The following is a 20,809-nucleotide window of genomic DNA, read 5'->3' as shown; positions in this document are numbered from 1 at the left end:
TAATCTTATATGCGCCGAATTAGTGAGTCTACTGTATACTTTTTGAGATCTTCAAAGCGATGTCGTGTTAATACTGTATACCAGGAGCAGTGATTTTGCAAAATCTATATATGTATGCATTAGAAAGAAAACTAGCTGCAAATATATCACCGATTATCATACTCTGGCACAAAACATTACTGCCATCGGGTATCTGAAAATGGTAGTTGAAATAACACCAGGAACTAGTTGCTCCAGGACTAGACAAATCTCCAAAAATTTACATGCTCGAATCCATATTTTATGTACTAGCACTGGATACATGTGTAGGCAGAGAAAGGGGAGAATAGAGACGATCACCCCCTCCCTGTTCAGTAAAAAAAAAATTTATTGACAGCTGGCAGGGTGGAGATAGAACTTCGACACCCTCTCCCATTCACTATGCACACTACTTCGGTGATTCGCAATGCCCCCCCCCCCTCGTTTGAGGAGTCTGTATTCACTTGTAGTCGGGTATTTAAAATTTTTACATGCCCCAAGATTGTCAGACAATAGATTCGTTCAGCCCTGGTTTCTTCCGCAAACAGTAGCATAAAGTTACCTAATGTATTGCATCAAAACATAGCCTTAGGAGACTCTGGGGTGCATGAATTTATACCTCAATCATACCTTCAACATTGAATTCATCAATTCTCATTATGATGAGTGTGAAGAATGCATTCTTAAATAAACTTATTTAGCAGAAAAAATTCTTAAACGAAGGATGTCTTGATATAGGGGAAAAAACACTGGGATTCTGAGAATAAGACTACTTAATGGAAAAATGCCTTAAGCGAGGACTTCTTAAGTTGTAGGTTGATAGAGACGTCTTAACTGGAGCGCCCAGGGGGTGAAACTAGGGTGGAGCAAGCGGGTTTGATTCCTCTGGGGTCGAATCCATCCTGCAAGTGTTCCTTACACACTGTGGCACCAAAATGTGTGCTCGCTCAGCTGACCAAGTATCTTCAGGTGGCCCTGGCCTGGTGTCCTGGGTGAAAAAAAGGCAAACAAAAGCCTTATTCACAATTAAGATAGATTCTGAATGTTTATCTTGAATTCAGGAAATTATTTCTTTCATTAGTTCAAAAATTTCTTCAGTTCTGAAATTATTTCTTCAAATAAATCTTTAAATTTGAATCATTTTCGTTTAGTATGCTAGTGTATTTTTATGCGGATGTGATTTTTCAGCACTTCTGTATATTCTGTAATTATTTATGACTTGCGCAGATTATTTATTCTGGATGCCAACCTTCTTTCTTGAAAACTAGTACAGTGAAACCTCGCTACAACAATACTCGATAAATCCATGTACAATTTTTTTTCAGATCATGTTTGGAATTGCCTGTAGTCTAATGCTAAACTCCTCTCGATACAATGATATATTTTACTACGATAAATCTCTCTATAACGATATTTCTTAATATCTTTCAAAACCACTACAACGATATTTTGTAATAATTTGCCCAAAATAGTTTTGAATTTGATTTTAACTCCACCACTCATTTTTGTTCTTCTGAATGCGTCTTATTGATATAGTTATTATACTGTGTCTTATATACACAGGTATTTTGCACCACAGGATTACCGAAAGCGCTGAAGCAGTAATTGGTATTGCTACTTTCTGTGTATGTCGCGACAGTGAAATGTGGTAAACAATTTTATGGGAGCAATGCATCTAATTGAATTTTATTGATCAATTACAATTTTTTTGCAGCGAATACATAAAAGTATTTTCTAGTGATACTAACAATGGTGATTTAGAAAAGATGAGAAAAACTATAAATTTGATGACATGCGATGATAATATCACCCCTCTATATAACGATAATCCCTCTACAACAATATTTTTTCCTGGTCTTCATAGTATCATTATTTAACTCATCAAAACTATAAGCATAAAGCCTTTCGATAGGCTGGGAGCAGGACCGTAACTAGATTCTTGGTCACCTGGGCCAAGCACACATTTTGGTGGCCATCTGTAATGTTCAAGGACGTGTTAGAGGGAAATTTGAGCCTCTTGTCCGGCGCACATGATCCGCCTGCTCCCCCCCTAGTTGCGGCCATGGCTGGGGGCATAAATACCACAGTGATGTCAGCACATACTCATATTGGATCGGTTGATGCTCCTAATTGACACTGGGACATTCCCCTCACCCATTCGTATTGGTTGAGACGACCCGGTAACGCGACAGGGCAACAACTTTCTAATAAATTAGAAAACTGCAGAACCATATAAAATTTAAATTTTGTAACTTTTTTATATTAAAAATTGTTTCCATTTAAAACATTTTTTCTAATTGATAGTTGTCTTTAAAGCCAACGGTTCAGGAAAAGTTTGGTATTCCCATAGGTGGATATTGACTTGGAAATCTGGGGGGGGGGGCACGATGATGATGTCAGCTCATATATACATTAGATCAGTCGACTCCACCTTTGACGCTGGGGGGGGGGGCCCGTATCGCCGCCCATGGGTATTCCTGTCGAGTAAAAAAAATACAGGATGCTAAAAAAAACTTTTCCATGATGAGATCACCAAAATGAAGTTGTGTCGAATAGTCAGAGAAACTTCATCATGAAAACATCTAGTCTCACTAGATTCCATCATTAACATCTTAACAGAAAGATTCAGGTAGTTCGAAGAAACAGTGCAACTTTGTCTCCTTGGATTCGATTCACTTTTTGAAGACGACACGCAAGAAAAAATTGCTGTTTTGGCTAAAGAATACAACAATGTCTTAGATAAAGATGAACTGGTGAAGGAATTTCTTTCATGTATAAACCTTTGCAAAGATATATCAAACGACATAAAAGCTTTGAATATCAGCACAATGTTAAAATTCATGATTACACATGGAATCAACGCAATTTTTCCAAATAAGGAAAGATTGTGCAGACTTTATCTAACTTTGCCAATCAGCAGTTCTTCTGCAGAAAGATCATTCAGCAGGTTAAAAATTATAAAATCTTATTTAAGACCGACCATGAAAGAAGAACGATTAGTGGGATTGGCTTCATTGTCGATAGAAAGGAAATTAGCCAATGAGCTTGATTAAGCAATATTCAAAAAGTAATTGAGCACTTTTCAAAGATGAAAAAAGGCGGAAAAAGTTCTGATTATGAATTTTGCTCTTGCAAAAATTCGAGTCAAAACTCAGAGGAAGTGGAACATATAAGTTATGATCGAACTTTTTCAGCTTCACTTATGAGTGCAAAACTGTTGCATAAACATACCATGATTAAAACAATATTACATAGTTCTATAAACCCATAAATATGTTTTTTTTTCACTGTCGTAACAAGTTCAATTTTTTTAGGGTTTTTCGTTTCACATATCTTGTATATAGTTTACACTAAACTCTATTATTTACATTTTTATTTTCAGTTAAAAAAGTTGTGTGAAAAATAAACACGAAAACAAAATGTAAACAAATTAAGTTTTTATTGAAATTTTAACAAGTTTCTTTGTATACTTAATTTTTTTAATTACGCCTGAATGAGGAACAGAATAAGGTGCCTTATTATATTTCGCTCTCCCACTGACAAAAACCTGGCTACGCCACTGGGTCATGTGATTCCGTTTAATAGTCTTATAAGGACAGCTCTCATGTGATGTTTTCCTAAAAATAAAAAGGAACAAATGTGGAGTTGCAGAAACCACATTTTTAGGAATTGTATACAGTATTATAAAACTACATTTGGGTATAAATGCAGGATTACCAACAAGAAAAACTAAAAAAAGCTCCTTTTCATTATACACTTTCCTGACAAAAACAAAGTAAGCAAATATCAAATATAGCTACTCATTTTGTATTTTGTAAGAGTTTTCTTTAATGATAATTTATGAACGATGACCACAATTCAATCTTAGATAATTTGTAATACTTGTATTCAATAAGGCATATATAATATGTATATTTTTTATATGATAAATCGATAAATTGAAAAAAGTTTTAGCTAGAGCTTATTTAAGAACTTAAAGTGGAAAAGGAATATTTATTGCATTTTAGTTGTATTTTGAGTGCAAAGCTACATTAAGTTGACTCACATCCTGGTATTAACACAGGGACAACAATTTAATCGTGTTTTCTCTGCAATCTATATTGGGGGGAGGAGGGGAGGCTTCTGACCTATGGACCCTATATAAGTTTTTGCCTATGGTAATTTGTAATATAAATACTGCGAGTCCTATTGGCTCTATAAAACACTTGATAATTTTTTGCCTCATCTTAATCATGAAAAAAAAAATGTAAATGTATATAAGTTATATATATTTTATGACATGTAATATTTTTCTATGAATCAGGACTAAGAAAAAGGCAAAGGGCGCTAACCTAGTGTTTCAGAAGGTACCAAACTCTACAGTAAACTCTTAATCATGTTATTCCATGTATGAGTATATCAGTATTTTGGTAAACGTGGGGGAGACTCACCCTCCATTGGCTACCTAATTTTTATATATGCATATTTTAATATCGATACGTGCTAAGAGAATGCATTTGATGTTAATGGTGAAAAGAATAGTAAAAATCATTTATGATCTAATTTTCAGTAGAGCTATTTACAATTGTATAAATAAAACTTCCAGGAAATTTTTCCATTTAATGCCCTCAAAACCTTTTATGTTAGCTCTTCTGGGGCTGTGCAGAGGTCATGGCCCTTGTTATATAGCAGGGGTGCACAAACCTTTCAAGTTTGTGGGCCAGATAGGCGGTGATATGGTCTTCCACTAGTAAGCAATAAACTGGTGTAGCTATCGCGTTGTGTGAATTGATAACTCTGTTCAGGAACCCCTTGGCGGGCCACACTTGTCTTATGGACAGAAGTTGAGCACTCCCCATTATATGTCAATCATTATGGATTGGAATAGGATACGAATACAGGACAGAAAAGTAAAATTTAGTTGCAACAATATACAGTACTCGCTTTTTGTCTTTTGTTTATGATTTATTAGTAATGGCATAGGAGGGGTGGGGGGTTAAAAAACGTTAAACTGAAATGGGAGGAACGGCAAAATTTGTTTAGCCCACAGGTGTCAAAAACATAAATACGGCCCTGCCCCCCCTCTCGCTACAGCCTTGGCTTTGAGCCATTCATTGTATGGAAGGTGGCTGTCTCTGTGGAGGACCTCATCAACCCGTCTACAATTACTAGTGGATTGTGGCTTAGGAAAACAATTTTCATTGCACATTACCTCAAAGTTATTTTTCTCTTTGCACAGATTGCATAACTTATTAAATGCAAGACTTGTCTTTTTCGGGCATGAATATAGTTTTAACTCTGAACTTTATAGCATCGACTTTGGGACCCAAGTGAGGCTCATGGATTTTCTCCAGCTGTTGTCAGCTAATCTTACAAGTACGTATGCTATCAACTGCTTTGCTTACTGTGAGATCAGGTTCTTGAAGTAGTCTTTCTTGCAGATAGGATTGTCTTGGGCATCCATGATTCTTATCTCAAATACATCAGCCACCTCGTTGGGCATTTTGCCTGTTGTGACGTTGTATTTGTAAGCTGTTTTCTTGCTCTCCAAAGTCACGTGAGGCCGCCAAAGTTTTCAGTTTGGTAAGGTATACATCTATACCTTGGTTCTCTTTCTGAGAACATGAGAACTTGAAACGTTCGAACACAACATTACTTCTAGGGAGACAATATCTATCAAACTAAGACATCATATTTTGTAGCACTTTCAGCAGCTGCATGCTGAAATGCAGGGCCGGATTAAGATCTTTGAAGGCCCTAAGCATTTTAGTAAATTTGGTGCCCCTCCATTTTTAACATTTGAAGGCTAATTTTTATTTTCAGACATTCACATTTCGTTTCTTTTGGCGAGGATTTACAATATCGGATATTGCCAATTCTCTCAGGGTGACCATACACACTGTATTTTCTATCTTATTCATTGAATGTATCAACTGTGAAAAAAAAAAGAAATGTTAAATTAACACCATAATTAAATATTTATATTATGGTAAATATACCATACACATATTGTGTACTAAAAAATTAAGAAAACACAAGGTCTACCGTGCTAGTTGGAACTTATTCTCCTTATCTGATGAAATTGTTGCAACTCGTTTTCTTTGGACTTACGTATTAGTACTTACTTTTACCTTTCTAATTCTTGATTCACCGGCTTAATGCCCGGCTTATCCCTTTGAGTGTAACAAAAATATAGAACAGCTAAGGGGTTGTAATCACATTGCAAAAGTGTTTTATTTTTCTCATGAAATAGTATATTTGTTGCTCTCATGTGAATATTAAGTTTATTCTAATCTTTAAACCACATTAAGCACATGGATACAATGTGTCAACAGTTTATTATTTGCACCTATAATTTTTCAAAAATATTGGTACTGCAATAATGGTTATGCTGACTGAATTCCAGAGCCATAGCGTACTGGGTTGTGGCCCCCCATAAAAAAAGAACAAATTATGCAAAATAAATGTACTTTCATTGTGAGGCCCCATTTGGCTCGTGGCCCTGGTTGTCTCAGCCTATTTACAACCCTGCTGAATTCCTAAGACAATATTTAGTTTAATTTGAAAAATGTCCTATTTATAAATTTGTTAGTTACTTGTCAGATCAATTGCCATTAATAGATGCAGCATACAAAAAGGGTTATAAATTTTGGTGAACGTCAATTCATGTGCAGTGTTCATAGCATTTTTCCCTTAATTTCTACATTTTATTTGTTTTAAATTTTTATTTTTGTGGTATATCTAATTCCATGACGTATGTTTATTATGTATGTTATATTCCTTTATGAGATTTTGCATATCCTTCCAGTCATTATATATGTTAAATTTGAAAGATTAATCTGATGAAAAAGTTTTCAGCTGAAATTTTGATTGAAATCATGATTCCAACCAGAAATTCGTGGAATGAAATTTTATAGAATAAATTTTATTGAAATTATGAGTTTTTTACCAATTGTTTCTACAAAATAATTTTTTATTTAGCTATTTTTTCAGTTGTTTTTGTTTTATGAACTAAAATAATTTAACTGCTATGAGAAAGGGATGGAAAATTCTCTCAGCTTATTCAAAATCCTACAGTTGGAAAAAACAGAAAAAATTTGGTTTTTATGAGAAAATACTCTTTTATTGATTGGAGTGTTTTTTCCCTTTGTTTTATCAATAATATTTCTTCAAAAAATGGTATAAAAGTAAATTTAAAAACATGTGTAATATAAATAGATTTTCAAATCAAAATTTTCAATTTCCACAGATGCAAAACCTGGTGTTCGTAAACCTCCAGAGATACATGATGGCTGCAGTAAACATACAGTTCAAGTGTGTTCATGTCGCATCAGTTGTAGATCACAACGCTGTTCTTGTGTTAAAGCTGCACAGAAATGTAATGTAGGAAGATCAATATGTGTGTGCTCAGACTGTGATAATCCACTCAATATACTTGACTCTGTGGGTATTGATCTTGATTTAGCTGTTCAAGATAGCTGCCTTTATCAGAATATTTATGAGGTAATTAAATATAAGAACATGCATTGATTCTCCTTCCTGCATTGAACATTTCTTTTTTTCAGAACAATTTAAGTTAATTGAGTTTTTAAAAATTAGTTTTAAGTATTAAAAACTGCACATGATTCACTGATGCTTCAAAATTATTGAAATTGATCATTTTCATTGCACCAGGGTAATTTTCTACACACAAGGCTCAGTTTGACAGAGGAGACATACTAAATGTTGTAAAGACTTTAGTTGTTATTCCATTGCAATACTGCTATGCTTGTGTCCATCCACTCATATGTAACTTCTCATATTTGTTAATAAATAGTGTACCTATATTAAATAACACTGCAATTAGTGTGCTAACTCCTTAGTGAAGGACTTCCTGCAGTAATGTGTTCTGTGGCTATCTTGTTGCCATTTCTGTTGAAAACCGATGTCAGGAAAAATTCTGACCATGACTGGTTATCAAACTTGACACCTCTGAACATTCTTTATTACATGGTAGATTAGTATCTTATCTACCTGGGCTACAGTGCCTTAAAATTTTTAACATATTTTTTAAAGATTTCTGAGGGTGCTGTTAACCCAGATTTCCATTCCTAGTAGATGATGACATTGAATTTATTTGAAGGAGGAATGTTTAAAAATTGAGGTTATTATATATAGCCAATTGTAAAAAAAAGTGGGACTTGGGGGGCGTGAATCTGCGCAATTCCTCTTTTCCACCAGATTTTTTCCTTTTTATGTTCCATTAATGAATTCACATCATTATGAATGCTGGTTTCTGCCCAAAAATATTTTTCATCAGGGCTTGGACAGAGTAGACCTCTTAGGTCCCTCCCCAGAAATATTTTAAAATGGCTGATGTATATAGAATTATATGGTTAACTTTATTGTGCAGTCAGTTTTTGATTTCCCCGCCTCATAACACCATTGTGCCCCTCAGAGAAATTTCTGGCTTCTACCCTATCTCCTCACTTTTTTCAATTATAGATAATGATTTTAGTGGAATAGAAAATTTCTCTGTCATTTCATTTTAATTATTTCAACTAATTATGTTGCTTCAACTTTTGTAAGCAATAAATAATGTTTTGTGATTAGACATTCTCTCTCCATAAGTTATCTTGTACATGAGATAACAGCTCCATAACCAGTGTCTGAGTCTAAAAAATGAGTTGCACCTGTGTGATAGTCAATTTTTTTTGCAGCTAGATTCTTAAAAAAATAACCCCTTATATATAACTAAGTAGCAAGCTTTTCTGCCAGCACAACATATAAAAGGATTTAAGAAAATCGTGAAGCAAAGAGAATTCTGCAATGAAGCGGAAGTGTCCAAGTTCATGCAGAAGTCCATGTTATAGAAATTTTATATAGAAATGTCCTCTCCACTTGTTAATACAAGATTCATTGAAAGACTGGTTATTTGTGGAGGTGTGTGTAGATTACAAGGAAGAAAATTCATCACTGCCCCACAGCATTTCTATATGCATGTGGCCATCTGGTGGCCTATGTCATTCACGAGCATTTAGTTGATTGCTGCCGCTGTCTATGTGCGGAGCCTTTCAACACATATATATATATATACCAGAGATGTCATTGACGCATTATAATGTGTCAATGGCATCTCTGGTATATATAGGATACACCTGGAATTTTGGAAAAGGATGCATAAAAATTTTGTTCATGCATCCTCGGCATGCGTTCTTTCCTAGTTATAAGAAACAAAGTAAACCCCAAACTTTCTTACAGAAAGGTTACGTGTGCATGAACAACAGCTGGAAGAGGCAAAGCCTGCTGAAAACAGGAATGTTGCATTCGTTGCAAAACCTGGCAAAGCTTTTGGTAAATATGACAAAGCTGCTGCTGCTGCTCAGAAGGAGACTAAAAACAAGAAATTCAAGTGTTATGCTTGCAGCCGTCCTGGGCATTTGAAAAACAGCTGTTTCACCTTGAAAGTGGGAAATGCTGAGAACGGTGAAGCTCGCAAGTCAGAATAAGCGTTTGTGTCTGTTGCTGGTATGCAGAGTGAAGACTATTGGCTTGTCGATTCTGGTACCTCACACCACATTTCATCCAAGCTACATTAGTTCTCATATGAACAGTTTGATACTTTAAGGCCATTGAGATTGGGTGATGGGCAATCCCCATGTTTGCCAGAGGAATTGGTGAAATAAAAATTGAAATGCTTGTCAATGGGACTTGCTAACCAGGCAGTCTCACCAAGGTTTGGTACGTTCCAGATTGTGACCAAAATCTTTTCTCGTCTGGTGCTGCATTAGATAATGGATTACATAAGTATGTTAAAAGTAAGGTACGTGAATTAAAAAAAACTGATGGTAAAACTGGCTGTCAGTATCAGACATAACAGTGTGTATAGACTGTTAATGAGAGTTTTGAGTCCAGAATCTGTTAAAGAGCAGTAGTTCTCAACCGGCGCGCCGCGTGTGAACTCTCCACTCGAGGAAAATATAAAAAAATTGTAAATTTGAAGAAAAATTACAAATGTTTTTGAATAATAAAAGTAAATCAGTAACTTTGATGGAGAAATAAAAAATATACATGCAGGGCTCTGCCATAGACATTATATCAGGGTTTAAGCTAGGGTCACATTTTTCGAAAAATGTGAAAGAAAATCTTAGAATGCGAAAGAAGTAGTAGCCACTTTCACAAAAATGTGTACAGGAGGTTCGGTTTGAAACGAGTAGACATCCAACCATCAATCATTAGCATTGCAGCATTTTGTTAAAACTTTTTCCCCCATTTTCGCTTTTTTGCTAAAGGAATTTTTTATCTAGCTTAAACAATGCATTATATGCCTACTCGCTGTGTTAAATGTTTTGAGATCAAGTCCTCGGCAGATGGCGCCACATTGTTCTTCCTCGCATTTGTCCTATTTCACAGTATTATTAGTGTGTGTATTGTCCGGTATGTTCAATAAAGGCGTGTAACTCCGGTCTAAGCTTAAAAACAATATTAGGTTATGGGTTTTCCGCACAATAAAATTCGTAGGAGAGATCCAAAATCATGTTTTTCTTCAAGATAATTCGGCAACATGATTATTTCTCAGAAGATAGCCATTGTCATGGCAGGTTTCGTCAATTGGCTTTTTTTTTGTGGGAAGAAAGAATCTGCCTGCAGCCATTGTAAACAACCGCTGAAGAAGTGGAAAGCGATCATCGCTCATTCGAGAGGTACTTTCATTTGCTATAAGTTTATAAGTTCCGATTGCTAAGTTGAACTGTCGCGCAGCCAAATCTTAGTTTTTCGTTAAAAAATGGATTTGAGCTGACACATCAAGCCTTCGACTGGAGAAGGTGACTGGGTGATATGGAAAAGGAAAATATGCGATTTGCTCAATTATCACGAGGGTGCGATTGATGCGATCAATGGAAAGCTGAGGAAGCTAGAGTCTCTTGGTGAAAATGGATTGGAAATTAGGAAGCGCAAAAAACTTTGAGTTTCATTCCGGAAAGCAAATAGCTATGCCAAGTCAATGATTGCAAGCATGATCACAGACAATGTGTATCAAAAAGCATGGACAATGATTCAGCCTATGAAACATGAGATGCTTTGAAGAAACAGTTTGAGGCAACTGCAAAGGATGAGTTATTCAAGATATGCACCAAATTTTTTGCATTTGGTTGGGTTCCAGGAAATATTTCCATATATAGCAAAGCTAAAGTAATTAAGCCAAGTAAATTCGAAACCTTCAAATCAAGTTTGATGTTATTGGCTAAGGATGACAAGAAGTCATTCGAAGAGCTGTCAGTGCAATTGTGCATGTTTGGGAGAAATTTCACCAAGGCAGAGGATAGCAACAAATTGTACAGGAGGTATTAATAGCGGCAAGAGCAGAAAGTCAGAAACATGATGGTAAAAACAAGTCGAAACCTTGGAAAAGAGGAATATGCAACTACTGCAAATGCAAAGGACACTGGGTAAAAGAATGCAGGCTGTGGATCGCTGATCGAAGACCACCGAAGAATAAAGCCAATGATACACCAGTGCATAAAGCTGCAGCAAATATAGCGTTGATGTCTGTCTTTGAAGAAATCCATATAGCAGATAGTTCAACATCATATTGGATTGACAATGGGGCAACGAAACATGTCACAAACTGTTCCAGGTATTTTGTTAATTTCGTGAAATTTGATAATCCTTATAGCATCAAAGCTGCTGGAAGTGAAACTTTAGTCGCAATAGGGAAAGGCACCATCACAGTCAAAACAACTGTTGGCAAAAAGAGCCAAGACATTCTTCTGAAAAATGTTTGGTATGTTCCAAAAATTAGTAGAAATCCATTTTCTGTTCTCGCAGTGCAAGATAGGAATAAAAACAGTGAATTTGTGTCAACTCGCACAGAATGCTGGCTAAAAGTCAACAATCAAGTAGTGCTCCATGGATCACGTAGTGTGAATGGTAGTTTATTCAAGGCAGCTATATATTGAACCGATTTTGCCTAGAAAAGAGATAGAAGTGCATACTGCAGTAGACAGCTCCTTGTTACAATTATACCATGAGAGATGGAGGCACCAAGACAAACGGCACATCAAAAAGACACTAGAGAAGGAGTTAGGCATCACTGTGAGCCTCGACAAAGAGTCATGTGTTTATTGCAAAGCACACCATTTATCATTTGGAACCAGAAAGAAAACTGAGCCAGGTGGACTCATTTCCGCTGAGGTTTGTGGCCCGTTCAAGGAATCTTTCCAAAAGAAGCGGTATCTGGTGATGTTTAAAGACAACTTCAAGTTTTGATATGCTACATACTGAAAGAAAAGTCAGAAGTGAGTCATGATGTGTTGGAACATATGCTTGCTCATGCCAATGCAACAGGACATTCAGTAAAAGAATTCCTCAGTGATAATGGCGGTGAGTTTGACAATGAAGATGGGCATGCAATCCTGAAATCGAGAGGAATTGTTCAAAGACTGACAGGCTCCATACACACCTCAGCAGAATGGAGGCGGTGTACGTGAAATGCACACCATCGTTAAAATGGCCAGAACATTCAAATATTCAAATCCTGAGGCTAACTTCCCTGCAGCTATCTGGACTGAGTTAGTAGGCTCTGTCATATATGTATTGAACAGAACAGACAAGTCATCAGTGGAAGACAAAAGTCCATATGAACTTTGACTTAATAAGAAACCCAGGTTGAAACACCTACGAGTGATAGGGTCAACATGCTATGCCCATATTCCAAGCCAGAAGAGTAGAAAAATGGATAAGAAAGCCATCAAAGGCTACCTGGTGGGATATTATGGAGATGAACGCTACAGTATCTGGGTCAAAAAAGATCGTGTAATTCTATCTAGAGACGTAGTCTTTCAAGAAAGGCCAAGCAATTGCGACAAGCATGCCAAATTACCATTATCAGATAGACCAGAAGAACCACCATATCAAGAAAAGAGTGAAAAGCATGAAGTTGAGATCAAAGGTCCTGAACAAGAAAACAAGCATCAAGAAAGCATTTTGAGTGATGCTGAAACTGAGGATGAATCAGAAAATGTCACATCAGACAGGCAATTAAGAAACCATTCCCTTCTACATAAGCCTAGACATTTTGACACATCATGGAAGCAGTCATTCCTGAGTGATGAAGATAATCACCGAACATATGAAGAAGCAATCAATAGCTAGTGCAGCATAAATTGGAAGGCTATGGACAGTGAGATGAGGTCTCTTAAAGAAAACCAAACATGGGAACTGACTGACCTACCACCTGGAGGCAGGGCGATATCCTGCAAATGGGTTTTCAAATTAAAAACAAACCCAGTTGGCAGTATCAACAAATATAAAGCCAGACTCTTTGTAAAAGGATTCACTCAATGCCAAGACATTGACTATAGGGAGACATACAGTCCAGCAGCAAATTAGGCACTATACGAGCAGTGTTGAGCATTGCAGCTGAAGAAAAAATGTATTCAAGTTTGATCAAGGGCGTAGCGAGGGGGGGGGGACTTTAGGGTCTGGTCCCCCCCCCCCCCCGAAATGTGAGAAAATGACCGAAAAAAGGGAAAAAGATGGCCAAATCCATTGTTCTGTCACTTTGGTCCCCCCTCCAAATGAAAGTGGTTCCCCCCCCCCCGAACGAAATTTCTGGCTACGCCCCTGAGTTTGATGTATCAATAGTGTTCCGTATATGGAGAATTGAAGAAGACAATCTACATGATGCAACCGGAAGTTTTTAATGATGGTACAGGAAGAGTGTGCAGACTCAAACGTAGCCTCTCTATGGCTCAAAACAATCTCCATGTTGTTGGAATATGTGCTTTGGACAGTTTTTAGAGGAACTTGGTTTTTCAACCAAGCAAAGAAGATCCATGCTTATATATTCGTGAGAAGAAAGGTAGAAAATTATTGATAGCATTATACGTAGATGACGGGTTAATTGCTGCATCTGATCAACAGGACTCTGAAACATTCATCAAGGAACTAAAAGCGAAATTCAAGGTCTCCGTTGGTGGAGTCTTATGTTTTCTAGGACTTGTGAAATTGAACGCCATAGTGACAAGTCAATTACAGTCAGAAAGGATATGCTAAAAAAATTCTTCAGCGTTTTGGTATTGATGAATGCAAAGCTGTTGCAACTCCTATGTTGAAGAATTCAGAAGTGTAAAGGACTGAAGATACCAGATCTATCTTTCCATACAGACAAGCTGTAGGTGCTCTGGTGTATGTAATGGTAGGAACCAGACCAGATTTAGCCTACAGTGTAAGTTATTTGTTTCGGTCACTGGAAAATCCATCTGTAGAAGATATAGAGAAACACTCTCTTTACTCTCACTATGTCGCTGGCATAGTTCAATATAGAATCACTTATCTTGCAACTAACACAAAAGGCATGCTTCAGTGTTATAAAGATTCAGATTTTGGTTGATGTACAAAAACTGGTCGGTCAACATCTGGATATGTGATGATATATGCTGGAGGAGCTATCTCTTGGTGAAGCCAAAGACAAGCTATTGTTGCCACATCAACAGCTGAAGTTGCATCATCAGAAGCAGCCAAAGAAGTCATTTGGCTCAAAAGACTTCTCAAAGATATTGTGAACTTAAAAAATATTCCCCCATCCTTCAAGTGGACAACAGGGCAGCAATAAAGTTATCACACAATCCTGAATACCATCAGCGTACTATAAACATATTGAACTAAAACAACTTCTTTATCTGTAAGAAAGAACTCCTAGGAAAAATTAATCTCGAACAAGTATCAACAGAAGAACAGGTGGCAGACAGCGCCGTCTTAATGCATGGGCCCTCCCGGGCACGGCCCGGGGCCTCGAGAGAAGAGGGGCCTCAGAAAACCCAGAAGTAGTTGAATTTTTCAAGAATTTGCCAGATAGGGCCTCGGAAAAATCACTTGCAGACCTCGCAGTGCTCCTATTTTTCCTACTTTTCCTATTTTTTAGAAATGTCCTCCTATTTTCCTACTTTCGCCGCAATCATCCTTTTTTACCCCAGTTCTCTCCTACTATTCCTATTTTATCCCTCTCTCCTTTTGTTTACACCCAATATCTCACTACGAAAATTCCGAGAAACTGCAAAATGTCACTACTTTCCCTTCCTTTTTGATGTGTTTTATTCACATCACTCGCTACTGAAAAAGAAGAGAAAAAAGAAAAAAAATTTCAATTCCACTGAAGTAGGGGGACGACGAAAAGAGTGTATCTTATCGCCCCTGCACCTTAGCAATACCTTCTAAACTAGAAAGTGTTGCAGAAAGCTCTAGAAGGTGTTGGCCTTAGTCGAAGTGCTAAAAACTGAAGTCCAGTGGGGAAAGCGAATCTGTTTCGGAGATTGGTTGCCGTAAAATAAGAAGGCAAAAAAAAAAAGCGGGGGGGGGGGGGGAATGCAGGTTCTGTCCACACACAAGAGATATTCCATGAGAGAGAAAAAAAAGTTAGGTTTTTAAGTATAGGTTTCTCTCCCGGGATCCTGTAACAAGCATTCATCCCAAAAGCCGAGTTTTTCTAGGAGTAGGCTTTTTGCGCCACGTGAACCAAACTGGATCATTGCAGAATCGTGTTGCATAATCACGCTACGCATTTGTGTTTTGCAAGCGTGGCGCATCAGCTCAGGACGGCTATATATTATATGACCTTGGCGTCAGCTACTCCGTCGACTGCATGCTCCGGTTTGAAGGGGAGGGAAAGAGAAGAGAAGATCGATGAAACGTGCAGCACACGACGCATTTAACTCCTCCAGAAGCAGTCCACCAATCACGCCCGACGTAAAGCGCTGTCGTGAGCCGTATTGCTCTCTGTAGGAAAATAGTCATGCTGCTTTTCTTATTTGTGAGTGGACGGCGTGTCGCGCTGGGTGATTCACGATGCGCGCGGCACAGAAAACATGCTCCTATGAAAACCCGGCTTAACGGGATAGAGCTCGTCTGGTTTTACAGGAGGGAGTGGGGAGAGACGAGCCGATTAGCCTCTAGCTGAGCCCAGTTTTTTTTAAACCTTCAGAAAATAACTTTCGGGTGCCTTTATGTTCGAGGCCATTAAAGTATTACGTCAGCATCGGTGGGGGTTCCGATTTGCTTACTTTTGAGGGGGGGGTGGATACGCTTACGTCATCAACCAACACTTTAGAAAAATATGAAATATTCTTAGTAAAACTTTTCACTAGTTTGTGGGCACCTGAACTAGCATTTTCCCTACAGAGCCACTTTAGTGATTTCTAAATACACTCATGTCCATAAATTAACGATAATGCCAGCTCCGGCAAATAAAGGTTCAGAAACAAAACAAACGTTACTTATTCATAAAGCCCATTTATTAAACAAAAGATAAAGAACAAAAACGATGGTGTATGTATGATAGCATTCATAAAAACTATGATTTTTGCTCCCTGGAGCAATTGTAAAAAACATCTCCTTTACAAAAACTTACTATTACATGGTTGGTATGATGGTTAATACATTGTATGTCTCCCATGCGATGAAATACAGTCCATACAATGCCTAGGCATGCTGAGTATCAAATTATCGATCTGATCTTGGGGAAGATCACTCCACTCAGCAAGCAATGCACTCCGAAGTTCCAGTACACATGTAGGAGGTGGTTGACGGGCTGCAACTCGTCGGCCAAGCATGTCCCACACATGCTCTATCGGATTCAAGTCAGGTGAGAATGCTGGCCATTCCATACGGGTTATATCCTCAGATTGAAGGCATTTGTTTACGATGTTTGCTCGGTGAGGACGGGCGTTGTCATCCATAAACACAAATTTTGCCCCCATGGCACCCCTAAACAAACGTACATGTTGTTCCAGAATGATGTCCCGATAAATTTGGGCTTTCGTGGTTCCGGTTTGAACATGCAGTTCTGTTCTGGAACCCAGTATAATTCCACCCCAAACGAGCAATGCTGCACCACCGTAACGGTGTTGTTCAATGATGTTGTCTTGGTGGTAACGGGTACCTGGCGTTCTCCATATGAAAGTCAGACGCGAATCAGACTGCAAGCTAAACCTGGACTCGTCGGAGAACATCACACAAGCCCACTGTGACGATGTTCAGTGGAGAACATTGCATGTTCTCTACTCCAGGCTAATCGCTGCCGACAGTGAGTTGCCGTGAGCGGAACACATCTGACAGGCCTGCGAGCATATAGACCAAAATCTCCCAAACGTCTGTACACGGTTTATCTTGAAACTGTGGTACCCGTGGCTGCAGATAGCTGACGAGACAGGTCGGATGCTGTGCTCCGTCTGCTTCTTTTGGCAGTTACTGCCAAATACTGGTCTTCATTCGGCGTTGTAACTCGGGGGCGACCTGTATTGTAACGTCTACTGACATTTCCGTTATCTTGGAATCGTTGCCAAAGCCTAGAGATGACACTTTGGACAATTCCAAGTTCCTCGGATACTTCCATCTGAGTACGCCCACATTCCAGGCGGCCGATAATTCTATCACGTAAAAAATCATCCACATGTGTCCTCTGTGTCATAACTATTTGCTTATGGCACTGAGCGCCTTACAGAACTCTTGTGAACAATTTCACTTCTTTGCCACCATTCCTTATATACCCCCCTCTTACACTCTCGTCATTGTGACGTACTATCTGCATCATCTGGTGGCTTCCTGAAATTTGCATGTCATTCTTGCAGATGTGTGTGATAATTCTACTGGTGAAATTTTTACTTTAGATTTCGATTTCCGTGTGATTCTGAATTATCTTTAATTTATGGACATGAGTGTACTTAGCGGATCTAAGTGATCTGAAAATGTATCGCGAGCCGCTTAAGTGCTCTGGACCTGTGCCGCGCGTCATACAAGTGAACCGTGTTTATGGAGTGGATCACTCAAGTAATCTGGGAATGTGCCGCGGATAATTTCAGCGATGTAGAACCGCACTGGTGGCCGCACCAATGCGCTAAAACTGTCACATGTTACTCAAGGGATCTCTAAATGTGCCACGGATCGCTTAAATGGTCTGGAATTATGCCACAGGTCACTTAAGCGATGTGTGAATGAGCCGCTTGGTTCATTTTTACAAAATTAGGTTTGAGAGGGACAGGCCGTAACAGAACCCGCCAGGGCCACATTTGGTCTGCACAGGCCAAGTGTTTACCGCGGGTCAAGGGTCACCTATGTGGCTTACAGGTATCACTCAAATGGCTCGCGGCGCATTCCCAGATTACTTGAGTGACCCGCGCCACATTTACAGATCACACTTATAACCTGCGTTCTAGATCACTTAATTAAGCAGCCCGCGACACGTTTTCAAATCAATGAAGTAGTCCCGCAATCTTCAAAAGGTTGAGTTAAGTTGAAATGTACCGCAAGTCATTCAGGTGGTCTGAAAGTGTGCTGCAAGCCGTTTGAGTCATCTGGAAATGTGGTGCAAGTCACTTGGATGATTTGAAAGTGCGCAGAGCGGGCCACTTGAGTGGCCTGGAAAAGTGTCAAGAGCGCCACTAAAATAATCTATAAAAAATGCATTGAGCCACTTAAAGTGTTAATGTATCGTAGACCATTAAGTGATCTGTGTGCCACGTGCCACTCAAATGATCTGTAAATGTGCCTCCAGTCACTTACAGTATAATCTGCAACTGAACTACATGCCACTTAAGTGAACTGAGGGTTTGCTGCACGTCGCTCAAGTGATTTGGAAATGTGCTTGGGGTCACTTAGCTGATTTGGATATATGCTGTTGGCAGCTTGAGTGATCTGCAAATGTGCTGCAAGCCACTAAAGTAATTTGAAAATTTGTCCCACTTCAGGGGCGTAGCCAGAAATTTCGTTCGGGGGGGGGGGGGGGAACCACTTTCATTTCGGGGGGGGACCGAAGTGACAGAACAATGGATTTGGCCATCTTTTTCCCTTTTTTTGGTCATTTTCTCACATTTCGGGAGGGGACCAGACCCCCAAGTCCCCCCCTGGCTACGCCCTTGTCCCACTTAAATGATTTGATGGTCATTCGTGAGCCACTTGTGTGGTTTTGTTATTCGTCCTGGGCCATGTGAGATGACTCCGAGGGTCATGGGTTAGCATGTTTTAAGGCATACTAGGTTCATGTGTATGCTATTGATGACCTGGATGTCTATTTTTTTTTTCAAAGACGCTACCGCCGTCTTTGAAAAAAAAAGACATTCATGAGCATATGCGGGCCATTCTGATCATTGTATCTTTCGGATGTAATGTAACTGGAGGAGGTGTTACATCAAGGGTGTTCAACATTGAGTAGAGTGTGGGCCATTTCATTGATTTTGAAATGTATCTCGGGTCACTTGAGTACTCTGGACCTGTGCTGCGGTGATCAGTAAATTTTCTGCAGGTCACCTAAATGATCTGGGAATGTGCTGCAGCACACTGAAAGAATGTGGAACTGTGGCGCAGGTTATTGAGTGATCTTTAAAAGTTCCATGGGTCAATTGAGTGCTCTGGAACTGTGCCACGGTGATCTCTAAATATAAATATACTGCGGAATATTTAATGATCAGGGAATATGTCATGGGTCACTTGAATGACGTGTAAATGTGCTGTGGGTCACTTGAATGACATGTAAATGTACCTTGGGTCACTTGGAGTGGTCTGGAACTCTGCCCTGAGTCACTTAAGTGTTGGTGAACAGTGTCGCAGTTCACTCGAGTAATCTAGGAATGTTCCACAGCTCACTTAAGTGAGGTGGAACAGCAGCTCGGGTAACTTGAGTAATCTGGAACTGTGCCATGGTGATCTGTAAATGTGATGCCACTTGAATGACTTGAAACTGTGCCGCAGGGTCTCTTGAATGATCTGGAAGTGTATCGCTTAGTTCATTTTTACAAAATTAGGTTTGAAAATGTGGGCCATAACAGATGACTCTGGGGCCACATTCGGCCCGTGGGCAATGGGTTAAGCATGCATGCACTACATTTCGATTACACCTAGACAGTTTTTTCTTTCTTCGAAAAACATGGGGGGTGGGGGGGAATGGATTAAGATCATTAAGTGGACTTTTCAAGTAACAGTAGAAGTTTGATTAATTTCTGTTCAGTTTTGCCATTTGCATTGTTTTTGATCCCACATTCTGTGAAAATGAAAGATTTTTTTAAATTCGTTAGAGAACTTGAGTTTCTTGAAATATCAATAGATAATACTATAATTGAAATATATGAGGTGACTCAACGGTACATGCAGTCTATCCATAATGTACGTGTGGCGAACTCTTGCACCTGCCTAGCCCAGCAAGCGACAAAAGATAAGGACTCTCACATACACTCTCTTAACTGTCTCGAGACCAGTCGGTCGCATGAACCAGCTCATTATTATATTTAAAAATGTTTAATATTCCTGTGAAATAAATTGTATTAAATTTCAACTTCAAAGTATGCTATCAAAAAATATGCATCATACAACTTGTATATAAGGCGTGAATCTCAATGACACATGTAGTGTGTGTGTATTGTCGGGTATGTTCAATAAAGGCATGTAGCTCCAGTCTAAGCTTATAAACAATATTAGAATCAGCTTGTGTGAGTGTTGACAATGATAGTTTACAGTTATGGCATGAATGTTTGGGACATCAAAATGAGCACTATGTGCAGAAGTTTTTGAGACAATGTGGTATTGAAGTGAAGGTGGATGATGGATACTGTGATGCCTGTGTATATGAAAAAATGCATAGGCTTAGTTTTGGTTCGCGTCAAGATAGTCTTCAACTTGCTCACATAGGTGTATGTGGACCTATGCCAGAAAAATAAATCACTGGGTGGAAACAGGTACTTTGTAGCATTTAAAGATGATTATTCCAAGTTTAAAAGTGTATATTTGATAAAAGTCTCAAGTGAAAGATATATGCTGTCAAGGTTCTTGGCTGAGTTCAAGACTG

At 38.6% G+C, this 20,809-nt stretch overlaps 1 protein-coding gene across 1 annotated transcript in view; it reads left to right on the top strand.

Moving 5' to 3' along the window:
• LOC149074201 (uncharacterized) overlaps positions 1-20,809 on the top strand; it is a 124,175-nt gene that overhangs the window by 88,602 nt on the left and 14,764 nt on the right. Inside the window, exon 6 of the mRNA XM_089247352.1 lies at positions 7,247-7,500. Coding sequence (XP_089103478.1) covers positions 7,247-7,500 — 254 coding nt within the window. The remainder of the gene's footprint in view (positions 1-7,246; positions 7,501-20,809) is intronic.

The sequence above is a fragment of the Pholcus phalangioides genome, unplaced genomic scaffold, assembly GCF_987345545.1.
Source record: "Pholcus phalangioides strain wild (caught in Gottingen) unplaced genomic scaffold, Ppha-v1.0 ptg000017l_1, whole genome shotgun sequence".
Lineage (NCBI taxonomy): Eukaryota > Metazoa > Arthropoda > Arachnida > Araneae > Pholcidae > Pholcus > Pholcus phalangioides.
Note: the sequence above shows the minus strand (reverse complement) of the source record. Positions and strands in the feature narration are given on the sequence as shown.